The sequence below is a fragment of the Danio rerio genome, chromosome 4 (genome assembly GCF_052040795.2).
Source record: "Danio rerio strain M-AB ecotype USA chromosome 4, GRCz13ab, whole genome shotgun sequence".
Taxonomy (NCBI): Eukaryota; Metazoa; Chordata; class Actinopteri; order Cypriniformes; family Danionidae; genus Danio; species Danio rerio.
The window spans coordinates 35,945,987-35,972,500 of record NC_141024.2 but is presented as its reverse complement, the minus strand read 5'-3'; the positions used below and the strand labels follow the sequence as shown (position 1 = coordinate 35,972,500).

Below are 26,514 nucleotides of genomic sequence, written 5' to 3'. Positions count from 1 at the left end.
GAAGACGCAGAGCTTCCTAGTGAAGCCCTTCAACTTTGGCCAAGGAGTCTACATTTGGATGTGAGCGGAAGCATGCAGTATCTCTTCGCAAATCTGTTTGCTCAAGCAGAGAGGTCATTCTCAAGCATCCTAAAAGGACTGCCTGGCAGCGGTGGGATTCAAACCCACGCCCCCGAAGAGACTTGAGTCTAAATCCAATGCCTTAGACCCCTTGGCCATGCTACCCTAGATGTATCCATGCAGTGTTCCCTTTTCTGCCCAATTTTACGGAAGCAAAACAGCAGAGAAGACGCAGAGCTTCCTAGTGAAGCCCTTCAACTTTGGCCAAGGAGTCTACATTTGGATGTGAGCGGAAGCATGCAGTATCTCTTCGCAAGTCTGTTTGCTCAAGCAGAGAGGTCATTCTCAAGCATCCTAAAAGGACTGCCTGGCAGCGGTGGGATTCGAACCCACGCCCCCGAAGAGACTGGAGCCTTAATCCAGCGCCTTAGACCGCTCGGCCACTCTACCTTACAAAGCTGCTTTCCCTGAGCAGTTTCGACACCAACTTGTTTCAAGTAGCGCAACAGCACAGGGAAATCAGTTCAATTTAGCCATGCCTAGCTGGAGCTCCTCCACAAAGAAAGAGACCTCCTTAATACCAGCTTAGGAAGCACTCCCACCTTCCTGTCAACCACAGTTCTGTCTCTATTTGAGCACACCTCAAGGCATTCCTGTCAACCACAGTTCTGTCTCTATTTGAGCACACCTCAAGGCATTTGAAGACTTCTCCTTACGGCAGCCAGCTGCGATGCATTTAAGCACCTGATTACAAGGTAACTGTTATTTCACAAAAGAGTGAAAGTTACTGATTCCATCACAGCAGACCCCACATTGTTGTTGTTATTATATTCAAATCCAGTTATAGAGTATTACTACTCTAATTGTGAATCTTTACTGTTCCTGTTTCAATAGGGTGCTCTTGCTAAAAGGAGCAATGGCAAAGAGAGACTTCCAGTGCAGACTTTGTTAAGATGCTGCAATCTAATCGTGGGAAAGACACTTGCTCCTGAGCAGATTCGAGCTTGGGGATGTGTTGCTGTCACACCAACGAGTCTGCCGTGAGTTCCAAAGAACACATTATGCTGACTAGTTGCCAACTTAAATTTACTCTCTCATTTCCAGCGTTCACTGCGAACGCGCACACACTCAAGCAGTTTGGCCTTGTTTAAAACCATATCTGGCAGCGGTGGGATTCGAACCCACGCCCCCGAAGAGACTTGAGTCTAAATCCAGCGCCTTAGACCCCTCGGCCATGCTACCATAGATGAATTGCTGCAGTGGTCCCTTTTCTGCCCAATTTTACCGAAGCAGAACAGCAAAGAGGACGCAGAGCTTCCTAGTGAAGCCCTTCAGCTTTGGCCAAGGAGTCTACATTTGGATGTGAGCGGAAGCATGCAGTATCTCTTCGCAAGTCTGTTTGCTCAAGCAGAGAGGTCATTCTCAAGCATCCTAAAAGGACTGCCTGGCAGCGATGGGATGCGAACCCACGCCCCCGAAGAGACTGGAGCCTAAGTCCAGCACCTTAGACCGCTCGGCCACTCTACCTTACAACGCTGCTTTCCCTGAGCAGTTTCGACACCAACTTGTTTCAAGTAGCGCAACAGCTCTGGGAAATCAGTTCAATTTAGCCATGCCTAGCTGGAGCTCCTCCACAAAGAAAGAGACCTCCTTAATACCAGCTTAGGAAGCACTCCCACCTTCCTGTCAACCACAGTTCTGTCTCTATTTGAGCACACCTCAAGGCATTTGAAGTCTTCTCCTTACGGCAGCCAGCTGCGATGCATTTAAGCACCTGATTACAAGGTAACTGTTATTTCACAAAAGAGTGAAAGTTACTGATTCCATCACAGCAGACCCCACATTGTTGTTGTTATTATATTCAAATCCAGTTATAGAGTATTACTACTCTAATTGTGAATCTTTACTGTTCTTGTTTCAATAGGGTGCTCTTGCTAAAAGGAGCAATGGCAAAGAGAGACTTCCAGTGCAGACTTTGTTAAGATGCTGCAATCTAATCATGGGAAAGACACTTGCTCCCGAGCAGATTCGAGCTTGGGGATGTGTTGCTGTCACACCAACGATTCTGCTGTGAGTTCCAAAGAACACATTATACTGACTAGTTGCCAACTTAAATTTACTCTCTCATTTCCAGCGTTCACTGCGAACGCGCACACACTCAAGCAGTTTGGCCTTGTTTAAAACCATATCTGGCAGCGGTGGGATTCGAACCCACGCCCCCGAAGAGACTTGAGTCTAAATCCAGCGCCTTAGACCCCTCGGCCATGCTACCCTAGATGTATCCATGCAGTGGTCCCTTTTCTGCCCAATTTTACGGAAGCAAAACAGCAGAGAAGACGCAGAGCTTCCTAGTGAAGCCCTTCAACTTTGGCCAAGGAGTCTACATTTGGATGTGAGCGGAAGCATGCAGTATCTCTTCGCAAGTCTGTTTGCTCAAACAGAGAGGTCATTCTCAAGCATCCTAAAAGGACTGCCTGGCAGCGGTGGGATTCGAACCCACGCCCCCGAAGAGACTGGAGCCTTAATCCAGCGCCTTAGACCGCTCGGCAACGCTACCTTACAAAGCTGCTTTCCCTGAACAGTTTCGACACCAACTTGTTTCAAGTAGCGCAACAGCTCTGGGAAATCAGTTCAATTTAGCCATGCCTAGCTGGAGCTCCTCCACAAAGAAAGAGACCTCCTTAATACCAGCTTAGGAAGCACTCCCACCTTCCTGTCAACCACAGTTCTGTCTCTATTTGAGCACACCTCAAGGCATTTGAAGTCTTCTCCTTACGGCAGCCAGCTGCGATGCATTTAAGCACCTGATTACAAGGTAACTGTTATTTCACAAAAGAGTGAAAGTTACTGATTCCATCACAGCAGACCCCACATTGTTGTTGTTATTATATTCAAATCCAGTTATAGAGTATTACTACTCTAATTGTGAATCTTTACTGTTCCTGTTTCAATAGGGTGCTCTTGCTAAAAGGAGCAATGGCAAAGAGGGACTTCAAGTGCAGACTTTGTTAAGATGCTGCAATCTAATCATGGGAAAGACACTTGCTCCTGAGCAGATTCGAGCTTGGGGATGTGTTGCTGTCACACCAACGAGTCTGCTGTGAGTTCCAAAGAACACATTATACTGACTAGTTGCCAACTTAAATTTTTTTTACTCTCTCATTTCCAGCGTTCACTGCGAACGCGCACACACTCAAGCAGTTTAGCCTTGTTTAAAACCATATCTGGCAGCGGTGGGATTCGAACCCACGCCCCCGAAGAGACTGGAGCCTTAATCCAGCGCCTTAGACCGCTCGGCCACGCTACCTTACAAAGCTGCTTTCCCTGAGCAGTTTCGACACCAACTTGTTTCAAGTAGCGCAACAGCTCTGGGAAATCAGTTCAATTTAGCCATGCCTAGCTGGAGCTCCTCCACAAAGAAAGAGACCTCCTTAATACCAGCTTAGGAAGCACTCCCACCTTCCTGTCAACCACAGTTCTGTCTCTATTTGAGCACACCTCAAGGCATTTGAAGACTTCTCCTTACGGCAGCCAGCTGCGATGCATTTAAGCACCTGATTACAAGGTAACTGTTATTTCATAAAAGAGTGAAAGTTACTGATTCCATCACAGCAGACCCCACATTGTTGTTGTTATTATATTCAAATCCAGTTATAGAGTATTACTACTCTAATTGTGAATCTTTACTGTTCCTGTTTCAATAGGGTGCTCTTGCTAAAAGGAGCATTGGCAAAGAGAGACTTCCAGTGCAGACTTTGTTAAGATGCTGCAATCTAATCGTGGGAAAGACACTTGCTCCTGAGCAGATTCGAGCTTGGGGATGTGTTGCTGTCACACCAACGAGTCTGCCGTGAGTTTCAGAGAACACATTATACTGACTAGTTGACGACTTAAATTTACTCTCTCACTTCCAGCCTTCACTGCGAACGCGCACACACTCAAACAGTTTGGCCGTGTTTAAAACCACATCTGGCAGCGGTGGGATTCGAACCCACGCCCCCAAAGAGACTTGAGTCTAAATCCAGCGCCTTAGACCCCTCGGCCATACTACCCTAGATGTATCTATGCAGTGGTCCCTTTTCTGCCCAATTTTACGGAAGCAAAACAGCAGAGAAGACGCAGAGCTTCCTAGTGAAGCCCTTAAACTTTGGCCAAGGAGTCTACATTTGGGATGTGTTGCTGTCACACCAACGAGTCTGCCGTGAGTTTCAGAGAACACATTATACTGACTAGTTGACGACTTAAATTTACTCTCTCACTTCCAGCCTTCACTGCGAACGCGCACACACTCAAACAGTTTGGCCGCGTTTAAAACCACATCTGGCAGCAGTGGGATTCGAACCCACACCCCCGAAGAGACTGGAGCCTAAATCCAGCGCCTTAGACCGCTCGGCCACGCTACCTTACAACGCTGCTTTCCCTGAGCAGTTTCGACACCAACTTGTTTCAAGTAACGCAACAGCTCTGGGAAATCAGTTCAATTTAGCCATGCCTAGCTGGAGCTCCTCCACAAAGAAAGAGACCTCCTTAATACCAGCTTAGGAAGCACTCCCACCTTCCTGTCAACCACAGTTCTGTCTCTATTTGAGCACACCTCAAGGCATTTGAAGTCTTCTCCTTACGGCAGCCAGCTGTGATGCATTTAAGCACCTGATTACAAGGTAACTGTTATTTCACAAAAGAGTGAAAGTTACTGATTCCATCACAGCAGACTTGTTGTTGTTATTATATTCAAATCCAGTTATAGAGTATTACTACTCTAATTGTGAATCTTTACTGTTCCTGTTTCAATAGGGTGCTCTTGCTAAAAGGAGCAATGGCAAAGAGAGACTTCCAGTGCAGACTTTGTTAAGATGCTGCAATCTAATCGTGGGAAAGACACTTGCTCCTGAGCAGATTCAAGCTTTTTTTTTTTTTTTTTTCTTCATTAAAAAATACATCATCAACAATCATGACATTTATACATACAAATATTTAAAAGATAAAATATTTAAAAATCTCCAGGTAAGAAAACTTTAAAACCAGTCCAAGTTTGTACAATATATGGATTATTTTTTGTAATACATTTTTCAAAAATGTCCATCTTTTCATACATTTTGCAATAGTCATATATAACCATTATTTCCTCAGTCACAATCTGTTTATACAACAAAACCAATGGAATTTTTTTTCTTTTGTTTCATAATATTTCTTCTTTTCCATATTGTAAATCTTGCAAGAGTCAACATATAATTAAGAGCAAACTTATTTTTTGTTTTCCCATTAAAACCAAATAAAAACAGTGTATCCCATTCTTCTAAAATAATGTTTTCATCATACAGAAAATTGCACACCATTGTTTTCAACATCTTCATAAAATCACTCTTTTTACAATTTAAAAATAGGTGTAACACACCTTCCTTTTTTTCCAAACACACTTTACACAAATCATCTTGTGATACCCCAATCTTTTTAAAGATAATCTCTGTCATTATGCAGTTGTGTCTTAACATAAAATCTAAGTTTTCCAATGCTGGACTTTTTAAAATTGATCTTACATTTTTCCATATATTTGAAGTATCAAAGTTTTCAAATAACTTTTCCCAAAATTCTCTTGATTTAAGTTTTTTAAACACAGTGTTACACAAACATGTATAAAACATCTTGATAGGACAATCATTGATACTAATCTTATCTTCATCCATTTTTAAAAAAACTTTTATTTTTCTATTTTCAGTTTCTTTTTCATTCTCTTCAATACACTGTAAAAACGCCAACTTTCAAAAAGTCCTCTGAACAAAGATTAATAAGTTAACTGAATTTAAATATTTTCATTTGAAATGCTGACAAATAATAGTTAGTTTGTTCAACAAATATGGTGCTTCAATGTGAAAAACTTAAAATATTTCGTTGAACTAATACAAAATTCTTAGTTTTGCATTGATGCGTGCCCTTCTTGTTGGCGCATGCGCCTTATAAGCTTCTGGCGCATGCGCAATTTACTTCCATAGCTCACTGCAGGGGGTACCTGTCTCGTGCGCGCGACAAAACGAACCATCTTTCTTTCTGCGGAGCTACGTGTCAATCGTTTTCATAATCGATTGTATATTAGTGATGGTGAAATGAAGCTTTCTGAACCAGTGAAGCGCTCGACTTAATTGTATCGGAAAAAGGTTCGTTACTCGAAGCTTTCTAAATCAGAGCTCGATGAGGACCTCTTCTGGTGAAAGTGTGTGAAAGCACTGTGTTGCCATAATGTCAAATGTTCACAACTGACCAACTCATTCATGTAGTAATACAAAAACAGCAATATAAACAAATTACTCAATTACTGTAGTTTTTACACAAGATATATTACATTACACAACTGATGATTGTAGTAAAATCCAAGGTATTCAAAAGTTTATCATAATACAATCAGTCCTGCTCCAAGCGGGGATCGAGTCAGCGTCTCCCGATTGGGACGCGAGTGCTGTAGGAGGCTATGTGAATGATGCTTCAGGGTCGCACTCACCAGATGGTCTCTGTTAAACACAATACTACGATATGCGGTGGGTTTTCTTTAAAGATAGTCGTAAAAAATACGCTAATACACTTTAGTATGGTTCGAAACCTTATTACTAAAAATTACTATTGTATTTTAGTTTAATTACTGGTGTGTGGGACTGGTGCAGTGCTTTGAAACAAATGTATGTAATCGACGCCAATTCTCTCGCTATACACTTTACTATGAGGATGTTTAAACCTTTGAATCAAAATTCGAAGCAGTCACGTGGGTATAGGCGAAAATGAAGCTTTGGACGTCACTGATCACGTGATGATGGCAAAACGAATCAAGCTCCGGTACACTGCTTCACTGCGAGATGTATCGTTTTTTTGATACATGCTTCGAAGCCTCGGCGCACAACGTCACATCACTATTGTATATAATAGGCCTTTTTCACACTTCCTGGTTCCGGTAAGCGAAGCAGTGTACCACAACATCCGGTTTCAATGCGACGGAGCAAGAAAGAATGGCAGGGTCATCTCATCGCTGTGATTGCCGCGTTCCCAGCTGCTCCAACTCAAAAACGACACTCTTACTTTAATGAACAGGATCTCCCGAAAGACGAAGGACAGGGAAAATCATGGATGACAATATTAAAGGGGGTTGAATGCCATTTCAAGTTATATGCGGGAGTACGCTCGTATGCTGAATGCACTTCAAAGCGGAGATTATTATGTTTCATTAAAGACTGGTGGTCTATGGTTTATTTTGATGAGTAACTATAATATAGACAAAACTCCAGTTAAGCTTTCTGCCTTCCACAAACAAGTGCTCATCATGGTCATTAATCTATAAGCATGATTTATCCCTACATTGTTGTTATTTTGGAATAATAGACAGTTCATACAAATGCAAATCTCTTTTTTTTTATTGGTTTGACAGCAAAATTATTTGTTTAATCAGTTATATAATAAAGATGGTATACTTTTCTTACAATGAAGTCCTTTATTACAAAATCTCAATAACCCAGCAAGTTTTCAACTGTTATTGGTTCAATTCCTTCAGAGACATGGTATTCATATATGTTATTTAGAGGTATTAATAAGACAATCCTTCTGATGCATCGTCTTTTGATGTTACTAAATCTTATGTCGGCAAATTTTGTTTTACTACACTGTCAGAAAAAATGTGCAAAATTTGTACCTTTTGGGGTACAATGGCTTGTCACTGGGGCAGTACCCTCAAGGGTACACCTGTTGTACCCTTTCACATGGGTACATATTTGTACCCTAGCAGTATGTACCTTCCTGGGTCAAATATGTACCTCTGCTGACTAATTTGTACCTTACTTGGGCTATGGTACAATAATGTACCTTTAAAAAAGGTACAATTTCTCCTCCATAGGGATGAATTTTGTACCCTTTCATTTCAGATTTGTACTCCATACACAATAAATTTCATATATCACATTTATTAAACATTAAATATCAACATTTTTACGGGATGAATGTTTAAACATTACATCATTTTAAAAGAATAAAAAGCAATATTTTTCCATGAGTACAAACTGCACGATAATTGTAATTTTATACCTGTAACATTTTATCACAAACACACATTGAAAGATTCAAAACAATAACATTGTCACCTTTTTAGAAGATGAAAGTTTTTTGAAAAGTTTCACAATGTCATACCAGATGCATAAACCTAAAAAATAGCTGCTTAAACATTTTAAAACATTTTATGAAACAGCAAAAAAGCTTAATATTATATTTTTTAACACCAGTACATCCCATTTCACTGAGCCTTTTTAACAATGTAACAAAGTAATTTTTCTAAAACAGCACTAGACCTCATAAAGTACATTTTTGCTAGTGCACTGCATTCTACATTTTTCTAAAAGCATCAAGAATCTCAAAGCAATCTTTTTCCATACAGTACATTAAAACATGTCACTTACTGTATACCCTTTATCATTTTAGATCTCAAAAACACTTTTGATCGAACAGTATTACACATTTGATTTAAAATTTCTAAAAATTCTTAAGAAACAGTTTATCAGCAGAGTATATTTCAAGAGCCTGAAAGTCCGTCTGTCTAGGTTTATAACACCCCATTCAAAGTCAAACTCTTACTGTATTTGCATGGAAATATGAATTATACAACACCAGTATTAAAAACTTGCCACACAGAAACCAGTGCAGTATTGACATTTAAAATGTATTTCTTTAGGAAAGAGTAATTTCTTTTCCATTAGCGGTCTCACATGCACACGAAAACAGTTCAATTTGAACACCTGAATGTGTCAATCTCATCAAGGATGTTGGGCGGAGAAAATTCTTAGCATTGTTTCATCTTGTGCTTCTCAGTTAATTTGGGCAATGTTATTGAAATGTCTATAGCTGCTAGTCTTAAAACACTGATGCACAGACTCGAAACGCATGCACCAAAGTAAATGCAAAGATCCAAGCATTGCTGTTTGATGCAGACGCAGCAATACCAGTTCTCTCGGACAGCTGCACTGATCGTTGCTGTTGTTCAAATTTAAAGTGTTGCTCCATCTCGGGGAGTTGCTGATGTTCATCCTTTGCATTCTTTATGTAGTGTGGATAAGCCAAGTTGAAAACACAGTAAACAGCGAAGGATGTAATAATGCCTTTAAACTCCTATTCTCCAACACTTTGCAAAGGACTTTCAACCATCTGTAGAGTTGGGTATGGAGCATCATCATCATCCCACTGTGAAAAGAAAAAAAGACATCAATAAACAATGTAAAATCTGTCAGAACTGCATAACATCTATCAGAGTATTACAAAGTGTTTAACCAACAGTACCCAAACCTCTTCCAGTGTAATTAATTAAAAATCTCTTTAAGAATATGGGGGAGCAGAATTAGAGCAGCACGAAAGTCAGAATCTATTGCAAAATAAAATCATCCATTCATTTTTTTTATTTTCGGCTTAGTCCCTTTATTAATCTGGGGTCGCCACCGCGGAATGAACCGCCAACATATCCAGCACGCGTTTTACACAGCGGATGCCCTTCTAGCTGCAACCCATCACTGGAAAACACCCATACACACTTATTCACACACTATGGCCAAATTAGCTTACCTAATTCACCTGTACCGCATGTCTTTGGACTTGTCGAGGAAACCGGAGCACCCGGAGGAAACCCACACCAACATGGGGAGAACATGCAAACTCCACACAGAAATGCCAACTGACCCAGCCAAGTCTCGAACCAGCAACCTTCTTGATGTGAGGCGATCGTGCTACCCACTGCGCCACCGTGACACCCTAAAATAAACAAGACAAATAATGAAGTACTCTTAAATAATTAAATAAAATAAAGGACCTGTTTTTAAAATAAAGAAAAAAATATTGGAACGTTTAGCAAATGCTGAATAAAAGATATTGATGTATTTTTATGAATTACATTTTTTAAAGAAAAACATTAAGGAATGTTCTCTATATAAAGGGTTTGTATATAAGGCCTATGAGTTTGAACTTGCTAAATGCAGCTTGAAAAGGCACTTAATGATCCCATCCAAGAAATAAGGTTTTGATCTAGCAAAATTATTATTATGTAAGTTTTATGTTAATACCTGTAGTATCATCTGCAAACTTCTATTCTCTTGCTTTTTGTAGACTTTGGCCAGTGGAGATGCTTTTTTTTTCTTAATTAAGCTCATGCACCTTTAGCACAAGCTGCCCTTGAAGCTCTGACTTGGTTGGAGATGGTTGATGAATGCATTCAGTCAGGTTCACCATGACTATAATAAACAAAAAGGAAATTAGGGATTCACTTTAACTAAAAACATTATCTAATATTCTTTGTTGCCATTTCCCTTTAGTTATCACTGTACAAATAGTTGTAAGCTTGAATGCACATACGTGTTCACCACAAAGCTTGAAAATTAAAATATTTTTACAATAGTCATAACATTTATAATAGTCATTTGATCCTACACTTTGGCTTATACTGACATTAAACTTTTCATTTAAACTCAGAACTGATTTAAAATGTGTGATCTCACTGACAAGGGTAATTTTAATAAAGGGTCACACACCTTATTTCACTTGATACGCAGGACATTCGCATTACTCTTAAAAGATGATGCATCCTCACCAATTGCAGCAATCACCTATTGGATCAAATATAAGTCCAAAATAATGACAATCATAAAAAATCAAATTTAACTTTAACACTTCACCTAACAGTTTCATAGAAAAAGGGAGATTAAATTTAAGACTGCACAATGAATTCCTGGGGAAAAAGTATGTATACACACACACACACACACACACACACACACACACACACACATATTGCTAAGTACATCCATCACTGATATCTCTTTTAAATTAAAAATTTCTACAGGATGATTTACAATAATATCTATACGGAGACCCGGAAGGGATGTTATAGTGACGAAAAAAATGGGTGGGAGAAAAAAAAACTGAGTGATAGTTAAACATATTTTTGAAAGTTTTTGCATTCCCTCGCAAAAATGTTTTGCGGTCTCTCCCAAATATATGTTTTGCCCTTCCCTCGCAAAACTTTTCGACAGACACTTCACTTCATTATATCCTATTATTAGGTATTTTCCCATATTTCTCTCATATTTTTAATCTTGAAAGCTTGTTGAAATTAATATAAGAATGTGTGCGTTCACTTTGTTTCAATTAAAGCTGTGCGTCGATCAGGGCCTCTCATATGCAACCTTTGAATCAGTGATTCAAAAATATATATGAATTCTAAAATTGAAATGTTGTAGTTTGTATTTTATTTTAATTAATTTTTTTGTTTAATATGTATTAAAGATGTTTGGTATATATATATATATATATATATATATATATATATATATATATATATATATATATATATATTATTAAGTGACTATAAAGTTGTAATCATTATTAGGAGGTTAAGTCAATTAAAAAGGCCTCAAATTACAGCAGGTGAAGGTTATTGTGACCTTGATTAAGCTTTAACTTAAGACCTGAGAGTAAATCAGGCTAGTTTCCCAGCATAAGTTGCCAGAGTAACCGAGTTTGAACTATCGTAAATTTGATTTATGAAAAAGAATCGGACATTAATAAACCTGACTTACTAAAATAAGCCTGGCTTTTTCTGTAAGCTTGGTTTATGGAACTGGCCCCTGATCCTGATCCCCTATATGCGTCCACATGCAAGTCGACAAAGCTGAAGTTTATATCATATGGCTATGAAGCAAAAATGAGGAATAATGAGTCAGGGAGGTAACCAAGACATTATAACATTAATTATCAGCAATAAGTTGTGTGTAAGACAACAGATAATTCTATAAAACATATATTCTTTGTATTCTATAGAACTTTAATATTCATGCAAAAGTCTTTGAATATCACTCCAGTTGTGTCTTTACATAGTTTTTCAGTTACATTTAAGATTGATTTCTGTTATTTATTTACAATAATAGTTGTATACTAATAATGATATTAAAGAAATTGTTATATTTATTGAAAATAATAAAAAATATTTAATTTTGTCATTAATAATTATTTTAAATCTATATATTTAAAATATATATTTATATTGGGGATGGGGTATTATGGTATGTTTGGGGTGGATTCACCCAGGGTGCCATTTAAACTAGAACCGCCACTGCTACCAAGACAATACAGGTAGTCTATATATTTATATAGACTTGCCATGTTGGTTTTAGATGTGTGAACTTCATTCTTTTTTTTAGTCCCTTTATTAATTCGGGGTCGCCACAGCAGAAGCAACAGCCAATTTATCCAGCATGTTCCACGCAGCGGATGCCCTTCCAGCTGCAACCCATCACAGGGAAACATGTGACTGAACTAAATGTAAACTGTTTTAAAGTGTTACATTTGTTAAATTGGCAATATGAATACGGACTATTAAAAGAATAAGCAACAATCATGCTTTGGTTCATTAATAGGTCTACAAAAAATCTGAACAAAAATATTTTTACTGAAAATATAGACTGAACCTTTACTAAACTACTTCTTTGAACTTTCAAAAGAATTAATCAAATAATTCATTCTTAAAATTGCATTACATTGAAACTAATTAAATTAAAGTTGTACATTGTTAATATGACAAAAATATTTTAAAAATACTTACCTTAAAACTGAAGTTTTAAACTGATGGAATGGTCACATATGGTTTATTTCTTTCACATTAAAAGACAGTATAACTGAGAATATGTAGTATGAAAATCATCACTACAGCTCATTCCTGAATAAGAGGAATAAGTCTTTTTTTAATTCTGAAAAAATATGCACAAGTAAGTGTTTATTTCATCATAATTTATATAAAAAATGTGAAATTAGGAAAAATATATATTTTGAAATGGGATTACACCTGAGACTATGGTGTCAATGCTAGTTAAATTATGGGCTGCAATATGAAATACGTTTGAGGGTTAAGAAAATGTTCTTTTTAAGAATAGGGTATGCACAGCTAGTGTTTCTTTCCATCAAGATAAACTTCCAGTGAAATGTTCCAGTTAATGTAATTAATAGATAAAAGATAATCAGTTAAATAGACTTCAGCATTCATTTACTGTTTGAAGTGTAAAATGAGATGAAAAGCCGTTTACAAGTACACACCTGTCAGGATTAGCAGGCCAGTGTTTAAACTCCATTGAAATCTCATTTGACCCAGGTTACTAAAAATAAAAAAAAAGTCCTTCTGCATACTTCCGAATATACCCTATTCTGCCATCAATGTTGGAGAAAATTTTTTTGCATGGGGAGGAGTCATAAGTGTTTATTTTGTGTTTTAGGTAAACACAGACAGTCTGTACCTTACAGACTCTTCAAATGTTGCTGTTTTCCCAAGCTTGGACTTAGTGGAGAGGAGTCACCATGAAGTTCATGGCTGCGAACCTGAAACTGCTACGAGTCAGCGCAGTTTTTTATTTAGTCAAACAACTTCAAGTTCACCAGCAACACGCTTTGCACCACCACCTAGAGCTGGTAGTCAAAGTCAGAGTCAAAGATCATTTCAAAGGTAACCCCTTAAAATAGTACTCATTTAAAGTGTCTGTGGAGATACACTAATTAAAATAATAAGCATATTCATATATATATATATATATATATTTATTTATTTTTTTTTTTTTTTTCATTTATTAATAGGTTGTTTTGAAAATAAGGTTAACTTTTAATACAAACATTACTTTTTTTTAGATCCATACACATCTCTGAAATTGAAGATGGACGCTTGGTTTCAAGTCGGGTAGTGGTGATACGCTTTGTTGAGTGTGAGGCAAATGTGGCCAACATTCTAGAAAAAGTCAATTTGGCAATGGGCAATGAAGAGTCCTATATCCTTACTAACACCCAGGGAAACGAAATCTTGCATTGTGAGTGCACAACTGGTAAATAAACCTGTCTTTTCATTTATACATTTTATTAATGTGATTTATTGATTTTTATTAATTTAGTGGAATAACATTGGTTGCACACATTTGAATACAACTATTCTGTTGAACTTATTCTTCAATGCAGAAGTGCACTTGTTTTTGTGATCGTTTTAGAATATCAGATTCAGTTGCCTATGTGAGAAATGACTAGGAGTAATAAATGTCTGAAAACGGTCAAACTACTTGTTTGTTGAAAATTTATTTCCCTCCTAAAATCACTTTATCTTATTAAGAATTAAAAAAAAATCTAAGATTCCTGAAATATTATGCAGATGTATTTAAAGAAGATTCTCGATTTTAGTTGCTTTCCTTACAGTTATTTGTAAATGTGTCATTCTAATTTCATTCATTTGTTTAATTTAGTAATTTTATTATTTATATTATTAATAATAATACTTTAATTGTATTAATATTTTTCCCTTTCTTTCTAATGGTATTATTTGTATTTGTATGTGGTTTTAGATATTTTTTCTTATGACTATGTAAATTATTGCTCTTTTTAAAGATCTGTGTGACTTTGTTATGATGTTCTTGTATTGTCAGTTCAAGCATTAATTGAAAAAAAGTGAATCAACTGGAGAAAGGTTTGTTTAAAAGCTTTTACACAGATATAAAGCGATTGATTAAAGTTTCAGGTTTTTCATCCAATACTAAATGATGTACCTGCTGTTGAAAATATTATTTTAAACTTTTATACAACTTAATACTATTTTACTCAAAGTAAAGAGGACTATTGAACAACGTGCGTGTATTAAGAGTCTTAATGAAGGTTTAATTTATTAAATAGCAAAATTTCACTTCATTCTAAGTTTACATCACCATATTTAAGAAATGGAGTACTAGTTTTAATCAGCTCATTTGTGGCTGTTGTTTCTTGCTTGGACTTACCAGATTTATTTTTTTTAATTACTCTCATATAAAGAAACTGTTGAAGAGAAGTTATTTTGTTTCTATTCATAGTTTAATTCATTTTAAACTGAACATTTTAATTGCTTTGTTGATTTTTAACAGGATAAAATGCCCAAGCGCAGAGAAAAACTATATATAATAAGTCATGACTCATGACTAAGAGTAAGTGGCAAAAAAGGTAAAAAAAAAAAAAAAAGACTTTTATTTTGGCGTGACTTGTGACGTCATAAGCCTGCGCCGCTCTCGCGCTGTGATTCAACTGGAGAAAGGTTTGTTTTAAAGCGTTTAGCCTTATATAAAGCGATTGATTAAAGTTTCAGTGTTTTCATTCAGTGCTAACTTATGTACCTGTTGACAATATTATTTTAACACTTATACAACGTAGTATTATTTACTAAAACTCACAGTAATGAGGTCTATTTTTTTAATAAAGATAGGATAAACTTTTTGTTCCCGAGAGGAAATTTATCTTGTGCAAAAAAGTGCTATAAACAGACAATAAGATGAATAAAACAAACAAAACAATTAAGAATATACTTGAATAAAGTAAAAGTGTGTAATAAGTGTTTTAATGAAAGATTAATTGATTAAATAGCATAATGTCATTCTATTTGAAGTATACATCACTATATATAAGAAATCGAGTACTAGTTGTAATCAGCTGATTTGTGGCTATTGTTTCTTGATCCAACTTATCTGATTTCTGTTTGTTAATGACTCTCATATAAAGAAACTGTTGAAGCAAGTGTTGAAGAGAAGTTATTTTGTTTATGTTCATTGTTTTGTTCATTTTAAACAGGATAAAGTGTCCAAACACAATAGAGGTAAAGTTGGTTTTATATTCGCACATTCAGACTTTTTCCTTAATAATATAATTTCATTAAAGTATTATTTGCAAACTCTTTATTTGGAAAAGTAGTGAAATCATATTAGCAGCCAATGACTATCAAAGTACAACATTGTTTACAGTCAAATAAACAGTGTCAATGTTGTTTTCAAGTCACACTTGCATGCTAATTCCAATCGAAAATTCAAAGTAACATAGTAAACAATATAGAGACTTCTAAATGAATGAAAGTGTGAATATAAAACCAACATTACCTCTATCCAAACACAGAGAAAAAGCGACTGATCTCCACACTGTTATAAAGATGGCGTTTATTAAAGAGGAGAGTGAAGATGTGAAGATTGAAGAAACATTCACAGTCAAACAGGAAGATCTGCAGGAACAAACAGGTTAATTTTCATTTTCAAAGACCAACTCAGTCATTTGATCCTCATTCAGATATTTTAATAATAAGAATACTAAATTAAATCCATCTTGCAGCCCTGAGTGTGCTGCCTAGTTCTCCTAAATGCACATAAGCACTCATTGAAAGACAGGAATGAGTTTCTTTCTTGTTGCTTGTTCTCAGGTCTTTTGTCATTATTGTGTGTATTATTAGTCTCCAATTTTCTCTACTTTCTTAAGGTTGTTGCTTTTCTTGTTCTTCTACTGTTTGTAAGGTGTCCTTGAGTACTAAAAATGTCCTTGGGCACTAATGTCCTTTTAAAATTATTATTGAACAAATCCTTGTATTTGCGTGTCACACTAACTATACAAATTTATCAGGACTTACTGAAAATGGAAAGGATTGGAAGGAAATTTGCTGTGCTCTATCATTGATAGGGAAACGGAGACTCTTTGAAAGATTGACTTTGTATCCAGAAACATTTCCAAATTCTGAAATTATTGTAAAAGCTTTTGGAATACATTTATCTGGAATTGACAGAAAAGAAGATCATTCGCATATAGCAGGAACTTATGTTCGTGTCGCTCTCTGAAAATTCCTTGCAATTCCTTGCTTAATACGGTTGCAAGAGGTTCGATGCCAATGTCAAAAAACAGAGGGTAGCCCTGTCTCGTTCTTCTAGAGAGTGGAAAGCCTTTAGAAATTATATTATTTGTTTGAATGGATGCTTGGGGCCTGGAATATAAAATTTTAACCAATGAACAGAATCCAGGATCAAAACCAATTTTTTTTTTAAGCGCTGTAAAAAAAATAGATCTACTCTATTCTATCAAATGCCTTATGGGCATCTAAGGAAATTAGGACCTCTGGATTGGTATTATTTTTTGGTGAATAAATAATATTTAAATAAGCGATGAAGGTTGTAAGATAACTGTCTCCCAACAATAAAACCAGTTTGATCTGGGTGAATTATCTTTCTAATGACTGACTCCACTCTGATTGCCAACACTTTGAGAGAGGAAAAAAAGAGAGAGAGAAAAAAAAAGAGTGATCACACAAACACTTATAAACACGAAACAACACAATATTGAAACCTTGCACGTAAACTTGCACACACTTCTAGCTACCCCCACTCTTAACTAGCTGACCATGTGGGATCTCACGCATAAAACAAAACCATTTAAACAGCTTTTAATGTTTTACTACGAAGCTACACCATTATTGACAAAACATACTTCCGAGAGCTAGAAATAACAACGAACATGTGCTAAAGTGGTTATTTAAAAGTTAACCGGAGAGTGACATTAACATTTGTATTGTCTTTGACAGCCCAGTGTACTGTCGTGATTGCATTCATTTCAATGGCTTTCTTCAAAATATTCTCTTTTTCGGAAAAGTTGTGGGATTTAATCACGAAGGCGCGTGACGGTTCCTTGTCGTCCACTGGTTTGTTGCATAGAGATTGATTTGAGCGGGTAGACCTTTCCTCAAGATCTTGGCTTTGGTCTCAGCAGAGCCAGCTTCTTTTTTCACGATACTAAACTCTTTTTCCAGGGTAGTAAGAGAGTCGGAGTATCCACCCAACACAGGCTCCAGACCAGTCACTCGCTCTTTCGCTGCTTCCACTCTGGCGTTAACCACTCTTCCAGTTCCTTTCTTGCTTTTTTCAAGATGGAGGTACGTGCACACGCTGTGGCTTTTCTCTTTCCGACAAGACATTGTTTTTGTGTTCTTTGTCATGTTCGTCCTCGCCCCGTTTATCTGTGCTTAAGCGCACATATAGTCTAAAATTTTTGCTCGACATCGGCAGAACCAAACTTTACAAGTTAAACTCCGCAGACACGGAGGAGCTGCAAAATCTCCGTTTGCTCCAGAGGCCTACTCATCCTCCGACCCCCACCTCAACACCTCGCCCACAATGGAGGCAAGAGAAAGCAGAAGAGGGGCAAGCGTGGGGGGATCTGAACTAGGCTAGCGGCTAACCCACACAAACCTGCTATCCCCTCCATCATCCCCTCCTCCAGCGAGCGTACGTTCGCTAAACAACAAACTGGACTATAGCCGTCTACTTTGTTCATCTTAAAAGACTGTTCATCTTAAAAGAACTGTTGTGCATTTGTGTTTACGGAAACTTGGCTCAGTGACTACGTTCTGGACATTGCGGTTCCAGTCGTGATACCATTGTAGTCTGCAAAAACTGCTTGCCACTGGTGAAGTTTATGGTTTTAAAGTGCCGGCCGTTTTATCTACAAAGGGAATAAACAGCCATACTGCTTTTCTCCATTTACATCCCTCCCAGCTCCAATCCCAACAACATGAGAGAGGCACTGAAAGACCTGTACCTGGACATCAGTGAGCAGCCTACAGCCCACCCAGATGCTTTTCTCATCCTGGCTGGGGACTTTAACCACGCAGACCTAAAAAGTGTTTCCAAAAATACACCAACACATAGACTTTCTAAGATGGGGCAATAACACACTGGACTTTGTTTACACCACACCGAGAGGAGCTTACAGCTTGTGATGCAGCACATTAAGTCTGTCCTGCCCCCCTCCTTGGACCCTTTTCAGTTTACATATTGGTCCTACCACTCGACTGTTGACGCCATCTCCACTGCACTTCACTTAGCGCTCACACATCTGGACAAAACAGACTCTGACTGAAACTGTGGTGGGTCTCATCAACAAAAACGATGAGAAAAACTACAGAAGCAAGATTAGCTGTCTAGCTGAAAGACAGCTTCATCCATCAGGCTGTCAGGAAGCTGATCCCTCTCCCAATTCTGCCACCACTCCCCTCTCCCTCCACACGCACATTTGGACTCTGACACACATGAAAACACACACACATGCACACATTCATCTGCACTGGTCACTTTATGTAACATTGGTCTACCAGTTAGACACATCATACTACATTCACATATATTATGAAACTGTCACTTTATCATAATCATCATGTCCACAAGTCTTTTTGCACTATATACTGTTCTTTATCAGCACAACTCTGGTTTACAATTTTTTATTCCGTATGTATATTTTTAGACTACACATTAAATATATTTTTAGACCACATTTTGTATATATTGTAAATTTAGATTTTCTTTTTCTTAAAACTCTACTTTTTATATTAATAATATATGTTAGGCACCTAGGGTCTAAGAGTAACGTAATTTCAATTCTCTGTATCTCCTGTACATGTGGCTGAATTGACAATAAAGCTGACTTTGACTTGACTTTGAACGTGCTCCAGCATTGCGTAACTGTCCGAAGCTGGTCAATTTGATTGCAAAGTTCATTTGACTGTGCAATGGCCTTTTCTTCAATTTTAGCAATCAAATTGCCCTTTAGTGCATCAATAGCTTAAAGTACTGCACTGTTATCACTCGCCCGCGCCATCTCTTTCTTAGATGCAGCTTGCACTTCGGGGTTAGCATTAGCATGGAGGCTAGTAGTGGATTCCGCCTCTCAATGGTTGCTTCAGTCTTTATTCATCCTGATTAAAGTTGAATTATGCTCAGAACAGCTAGACTCTGACACTTAAACGCTTATTTTCCAGTACAGGTATGTTTAAGGTAATGGAATTTAGGATAAGAGCAATATTGAACAAAATTAAGTTTCACGTGAGGACCTCAACAGTTTGCGTCTTCACATGGCCGGTAGTCCAAAACAAACAATATAAAAATAATCATAATGAAACGCAAAACCCTCAGCACTTATAACTCAACTGAAAGTGAAAGGTAAAAATGCAAATGATTTTAGGCCAGCGGATTCATCAGATCTGAAAACAGGGAAAAGTAATAATGATAGTAATAATACGGGGAGAAAACAAAACAAGAGAAATAAAATAAGAATTTGGGTAAAGAAAATAAAAACTTGGTTCTTACCCATTGAGCAGAGGGGTAAAGGGAAATGAGAGGGGAATGGTGTATGTGGAGGTGTGGATGTGAAGATTAAGGGCATCGATGAACCCAGCCGGTGAGTGGCAGCCACGGGTGCCTAACAGGAAACTCTGACACTGTCGACTGTGGGATGAAGGATTTCGGCAGCTGACTCCATGCCAGCGAGATAAATCGATAAGTTGATTTTTTTCAGGACACACTGCACTGAAGTCTTTGGTGATGCGCTCGTTCACAGACGTCACGAGCACTTCAGTAACAAGACGGCAATATTTGCTCTGTTGCTTCAATACATACTTCCGATTTTTGTTTCTCAAAGCCAATCGTTAAGTTTACAATGCTCGTCTCGACCCGGTTTCTCTACTCGTTTCCCCGCACTGGAACAGTTCAGTCAACTTTTCTTTCTTCCACACACCACATAATGCTGCCCAATTAAACATTCCTCCTCTTATTTTATACTCTCACCCATTTCCTTTTTGCCATCCCATGAGTGGAGACCAATTAAACAATGTTAACTGTCGTCACAGAAAACACCAACAATCATAAATGAATGATTATATGCTGTCATGGCTTTGCAATCAAAAGAAAATTGTTATAATAGAGGCCAATTGATAAAAAACAGCCATGAAAATAATGAAAAGGGAGTAAATTTGCCCAGAGTGTATTGAGTTTTTTTAAAATTTTTATTTCAAAGCATTTACCCAGAATGTGTCAAAATAATATGTCCCCAAATATCAGTCCGTTTGCTGAAACGCAGAGAATGTTTTGGCCAAATTAAGCCTCAAAATCACCCCAGAATTGATGAAAATGACCCAACAGCACACAAGGGAAAGGTGTACAATCCAGCCTTTATGCAGATGCTGTACAGGTATGTCTCATGTCTGCGAGGCAAATATTCAGCTGTTTGTTCAGCGGTTACCCCAGAACTTTTTTTCTGATGCGCTTACCAGTCAGGCATAGAATGAACAAGTATTCACTGTCTTCAGGGCTCGAAATTACGACCATTTCGGTCGCATATGCGCCCGAAATTTTTTCTATGCGCCCTAAAAATATATTTGGGAGCATTTGTGCGAGTGCAAAAAATTGTTGTATGACCAGTTTTTACTCCAAAATGTTCAGCACATGCGCAGATTCGGGAGATATTCACGCAGAATGCAGTTGTCTTGTCAACTTGCTGCAGTAAACAAAGCCAAGTCTGTAATGCTTGCCCCGCCTTTGCGCTCTACCTATTGGCCCACTGCTCTAGAACTGAATGGAAATGGATTGGTTAATATCAGCTGTCAATCACAATCACTCAACGCCTTCTGACTTAAGATGACAGGGAGAGCTACTACCCCGAAAAATTGTAAAGCGCTGTCCATGTAACCATGGCATCTAAAGTTACAAATAACGACACATCTTAGTAGTGATCCTGTGCTGAATGTTACTCCACCATCTACACTTTTCGAAGAGTAGATAAAAGACTTCTATTGGCTTCAAGTCCGCTATGAAAAGTCAATTTTCAGCTAACTGTTTGCCACATCTAGCGCGAGAGCTTCTGTTAAATCCTTCATATAATCGCCAGATGCTGTCCGCCGTGCAAGTGGCAGCTATAAGTAAAATTTAACACCAAGTAAACCATCACAAACGGGCTTGCACCGAGTAAACTATTATCGCTGTTCATGAAGAACCGGCTGGTGAGCGGTCCGTGTATCTTTTGGTCCATCATTTATGTTATAAAAACGTATTTATTTGTGATACCGGAATTTTGTTGAGACATATTTTCATCACGCATGTTTAATTATTTTTGCTTGTTAGTTTGATTAGTGTTGATTTCAAATAAATCATGTTTGATCAGATAAATAAATCTGTTTGTATAAAACTTGTAGTAATGGTGCTTATAATTGGTGGGTGCGACAAAATTTTGGTTGATGCGCCTACATTTTTTAAATTAGGAGCATTGGTGCTACCAAGCAACAAGGTTAATTTTGAGCCCTGGTCTGCTTTACACATTTTAGAAAAACATTTTGTTGTAATTATGAATAAATACGAATAAAAACAGGCCCTTTACAGCTTTCAAATCTGTTTTATCAATATGACCAATATCACTTATGATCGATTACGTAAGAAACTCTGAAAACTGGACTGACAGTTTCAATTTACTATAAATTCTATGTTAAGCGGCTTTGACACATTTTACATTGTAATAGCACTAGATAAATGAAGATGAATTGAATTAAATCTGTTTAAATGTGTACACATTAATGGACCGAACAAAATATGATCTGATTTATTTTACATTTAATGTGCATCCAAAATTACAGTGTGTGAAGCCAATGTTTCCAGTGTCTTTTCACTTTTCAGCTTTTGATGAGAGTTAAGACTTAAGGAAGACTAACGTTTTTTTTTATATATATATTTCAGACCTAATCGAAGAGAATGAGGGGAGTAAAGAGGAGGAACATCATGTCAAAATTGAGGAAAAAACTCATTTACAGACTGATGGTATTTTGAATAGGAGAGACAAGAATTGTTTCACCTGCACTCAGTGTGGAAAGAGTTTTGCAACCAAAAGCAAACTTAAGATTCACATGATGATCCACACTGGAGAGAAACCATTCAGATGCACTCAGTGTGGGAAGAGTTTCAACCAATCATCACACCTTCATAAACACATGATGATCCACACTGGAGAGAAACCATTCATATGCACTCAGTGTGGGAAGAGTTTCAGCCAATCATCAAACCTTAATAAACACATGAGGATCCACACTGGAGAGAAACCATTCACATGCACTCAGTGTGGGAAGAGTTTCAGCCAATCATCATCCCTTAATCTACACATGAGGATCCATACTGGAGAGAAACCATTCACATGCACTCAGTGTGGGAAGAGTTTCAGCCTATCATCAAACCTTAATAAACACATGAGGATCCACACTGGAGAGAAACCATTCACATGCACTCACTGTGGGAAGAGTTTCAGCTGCTCATCACACCTTAATCATCACATGATGATCCACACTGGAGAGAAACCATACACATGCACTCACTGTGGGAAGAGTTTCAGCCAATCATCATCCCGTAATCTACACTTGAGGATCCACACTGGAGAGAAACCAAACAACAGAATTTTGCATGCTTAAACTCTAGTGTGACTTTAGCTTCGGTGTGGGATGAATTTCAGCAACTCCTCAGACCTTAATAAACACATGAAGACCCACACTGGAGATAAACCATTCACATGCACTCAGTGTGAAAAGAGTTTCAACCGATCAGCAAACCTTAATAAACACATGAAGATCCACACTGGTGTGAAAGTGGATATGTGTTTGAGTGTGAGAAGACTTTTCTAACAGCTCCAAAATTGAAACTGCACCAGACGATTCACACTGTGACAAGAGGTTTAATCGGTAAACACATCTGAAAACAGAAGAGGATTCACACTGGAGAAACCGTACAGATCTGGTCCATGTCAACAGAGTTTCGCTCAATCGGCACAGCTTAAAGCCCCTTTCACACAGTGATACCGGTAAATATCTGGAAAATTTCCGGAACTACTTTACCGGTATATTCAAAAAAGCGCTGTTCAAACAGGCGAGGACGTTACGGAATTTTTCCGGAAAAGAGCATTCACACATCCATCGCAAAATGCCGGTAAATTCTGACATCATTAACCAGAAATGACCTCTAAACGGCTGCGCTTGTGTTTGTAAACATTTGACTACATTACAAACTCTTCGGATGGATCAGTATTGAGTACAACTCTAATGAAAACATAGGGAAACACTTTCGCATGTCGAGATGTTCATGATATGTGTGTGTGCTGGCGCTATGGGCGCTCACGGGCACACGCTAAGCTTGAAGGTAAACAAACAACGGATTATCATAAACATTTTATCGATAATCATTTACACAGTTAGCATTAAGAAGGAACATAGAAACATTATCTGACTAACATCTAGCAGCTAAAGGTGTCTGGAAAAAATATTCAAAGGCTTTTATTCTCATAAACCGCGCGCATGTGAATGCGTCTGACTGTTCTGATAGGCTAAAGCAGGTGTCTCACGTCAGCCCTTTCTAGACGTGCACGCGCTTATTCCGGAAATCTTCCTTCTGCGTTCACACAGCGCAGCATTTCGGCAAATTACCGGTAATGTTACAACTTCTCTTTCCGGAAAATAGCCAGAACGAATTTACCGGTATTTTCAAAAAGGACCTGTTCACACATACAACCTTTCCGGAAAATTGCCGGTAATTTTCCGGAAAGGTCTGTATGTGTGGAAGGGGCTTAAGAAACACATAGACAAAAAGTTGCACACATGATTAATGCAGCACAACATTTTCTCATGTGCACAGGATTTTTCATGTCTGAATAATGTTTTATAAGGCTGAGGGACGGTATACTGTTTTCCAACACTCCTACACTGGGGTTGTTGGTGGGGTTGTAAATGTGTCGTGTTTCTCTCACTCTCCACACTCTCCAGTGTATTCATGTAGCTAGTGTTGTTTTGGATGATGTTCTCTGTCTTGACTCCCTGAATGAGAAACATCACTGGGAAGACACCGCACATCAAATAAGGTGGAGCTCCAGGACAGTTAGTTTGCAGTATACCAGGGCCTCAAGTTTAGAAAGCCCATTCAGTTGTCCTGTGTTGTATTTTTTATTAGTAAAGATTATTTACTTTTAGGTTCTAGTTTACTACGGTAGGGATGGTATACAGTTTAACCCAAAGAATGACCAGTCTGTCAGATGAAGAAGAGCCAGAGTCAGAGATTCAAATAAATAAGTTAAGTTTACTGAAGATAGTTTGCAGTTTCAACAGCAGAAGCCAGCTTCAACACTCGCAATGAGTTCCTAGGCCACTCTGACTTACAGTACAACAATGCAGTAATTATACTCTACACAAGTCCAGAAAAGGTGGGATCCAGGTAAACATTTCTCATTGGTTGCATCAAAAAAAAAAAAATTTTTTTAAATGTGTGCGTCTATGAAGTATTGTATCTAGCTCCAGATATGGATGGCCTCAATGCTTGCGTTAAGAAAGAATTGTATCTAACTCCAGATATGGATGGCGACATGATTTCTGGGGGTTAGGTCGACCTTAAGTTTTTATGAGCTGATCTCCGACCTGTGAAAAGCTAAAAGTTGAGCACGTTTGGTAACTCTGTATGTGTCATCGGTGTTGCCGTCTTTTTTTCTGATGGGTAAACCCTTCCGGTTGAAAGTAACGGTTTGTGTACATTTCAGTATATTTGGGTAGTAACTGTACTATACGTGTTGCCAGGATTGACTGGTTTGGTCCTCAGCTGCTCTGCACCAGACGCTGTTCGTTCGGCGTGCTTTCTGCCTGCTCTGGTTCCCGGCACTTTGATGTGTGCTTTGTGCGTTGGTGGCGTCCGATTTAGTGGTTACCAATAACTTCCGATGTTTGCAGAGTGAGGCCATGTTCTAACATCTGTACGGTATGTATGGCAGAGCATTTGTTAGTTTTGATTGAGTTTTTTTATTGTAAATCGTGGCTTTGTGACAACAGGTGACTGTGCACAAGGGTTTCTATAATGACTGGTGACCAAGTCTGACAACTGCGGTGGCATCGCTGCTGTTTTGCCGGAGCTTTATTTTGTGATTTTTGTTTCTTTTGTATATTATGATTTTTATAGTTTTCGTTTGAATTGTTATATTCGTATTGTGATTTTTGTTTTTGTTATGCATTCGAGTGATTTTTGCTAATTTTCGCTTTTTGTTCAGGTCTATTCTAAATTGTTACTTTTTGGTTGTGATTTTCATATTTTTCTTTAATAGTTTCTCTTTGTTTTGTAACTGTCTTCTGTGTATTTTCTTTGAAACCTATTTGGCTTATAGGGGGGTGGGGGAGACCCAGCTTGGGTGCATTGTATTAGTGTGTGTGTGTGTGTGTGTGTGTGTGTGTGTGTGTATATACACCGAGTGCTGTGCTAAACAGATCTTGCTGTGTAAAATAAGTTTGCTGTGTTTTCATAGGGGCTGTGTGTGTGCGTGTGTGTTTGTATTCCTTGGTGTTGTGGACACTTGCAAACTTCCGCTGGTACCCCGCTCTATTGTTTTGGATTATTGTTGTGTTTTTTGGTTGTTGTTTTGTAATAGGCTCATGTTAAAAAGAATTTTTTATTCTTTTAACTTTTGTATTTCAATAAAGTGCTTTTTTCCTGATTTTACGTCTCCATGCTCACCCTACTTTGGCTACGAACCTAGGTGCCTGTTAAATATAATAATAATTATTATTATTCCCGGCATAACCGGGTGACGTTGTCGTTTAAGGTGTTTAATTAAATTTCTTGTCCCCCCCGCCACATTTGGACAACTAGAACAGGTGATTTTCTTCTCCTCTGGGACAGAGGGAGAGAGAGATCTCCATGACCTATGACCTGGTTTTTGTGTGTCTCCTGAAAACAAATTTTAAAAAGACAGGCAAAAAGAGAAACAAGGACACTGAACATTCTTACATTAAGAAGCGTGAATTTATACATTAGTTAAATCAAT

At 37.9% G+C, this 26,514-nt stretch overlaps 2 protein-coding genes and 7 non-coding genes across 11 annotated transcripts in view; 2 read left to right on the top strand and 7 right to left on the bottom strand.

Annotated features, from left to right (window-relative positions):
- Window positions 1–428: 428 nt before the first annotated feature.
- Window positions 429–510, bottom strand: trnal-aag (transfer RNA leucine (anticodon AAG)). Its single transcript has one exon. It is a non-coding gene; the product is annotated as a tRNA-Leu (tRNA).
- Window positions 511–1,220: 710 nt separating this feature from the next.
- Window positions 1,221–1,302, bottom strand: trnal-uag (transfer RNA leucine (anticodon UAG)). The gene has a single exon. It is a non-coding gene; the product is annotated as a tRNA-Leu (tRNA).
- Window positions 1,303–2,250: 948 nt separating this feature from the next.
- trnal-uag (transfer RNA leucine (anticodon UAG)) lies at window positions 2,251–2,332 on the bottom strand. The gene has a single exon. It is a non-coding gene; the product is annotated as a tRNA-Leu (tRNA).
- Window positions 2,333–2,535: 203 nt separating this feature from the next.
- On the bottom strand, window positions 2,536–2,617 carry trnal-aag (transfer RNA leucine (anticodon AAG)). The gene has a single exon. It is a non-coding gene; the product is annotated as a tRNA-Leu (tRNA).
- Window positions 2,618–3,285: 668 nt separating this feature from the next.
- Window positions 3,286–3,367, bottom strand: trnal-aag (transfer RNA leucine (anticodon AAG)). The gene has a single exon. It is a non-coding gene; the product is annotated as a tRNA-Leu (tRNA).
- A 663-nt stretch (window positions 3,368–4,030) lies between these two features.
- On the bottom strand, window positions 4,031–4,112 carry trnal-uag (transfer RNA leucine (anticodon UAG)). Its single transcript has one exon. It is a non-coding gene; the product is annotated as a tRNA-Leu (tRNA).
- A 269-nt stretch (window positions 4,113–4,381) lies between these two features.
- On the bottom strand, window positions 4,382–4,463 carry trnal-uag (transfer RNA leucine (anticodon UAG)). The gene has a single exon. It is a non-coding gene; the product is annotated as a tRNA-Leu (tRNA).
- Window positions 4,464–14,575: 10,112 nt separating this feature from the next.
- The window catches only part of zgc:173607, an 85,664-nt gene continuing 73,725 nt past the window's right edge, over window positions 14,576–26,514 (top strand). Inside the window, exon 1 of the mRNA XM_088649665.1 lies at window positions 14,576–14,608. The gene's annotated coding sequence lies outside the window, so the exon portion shown is untranslated. The remainder of the gene's footprint in view (window positions 14,609–26,514) is intronic.
- On the top strand, window positions 15,122–26,184 carry LOC141381687 (uncharacterized). Of its 3 annotated transcripts, XM_087249445.1 has the most exons (4): window positions 15,122–15,151; window positions 15,682–15,706; window positions 16,000–16,118; window positions 22,416–26,184. In XM_087249445.1, the coding sequence occupies exons 3-4, from the start codon at window positions 16,034–16,036 to the stop codon at window positions 23,135–23,137; spliced, it is 807 nt and encodes a 268-aa protein (XP_087105571.1). In that variant the 5' UTR covers window positions 15,122–15,151; window positions 15,682–15,706; window positions 16,000–16,033; the 3' UTR covers window positions 23,138–26,184. The 3 variants fall into 3 exon arrangements, with proteins under 3 accessions (XP_087105571.1, XP_087105572.1, XP_088506841.1); XM_087249446.1 differs by having other exon boundaries at window positions 15,682–16,118; XM_088650715.1 differs by having other exon boundaries at window positions 15,122–16,118.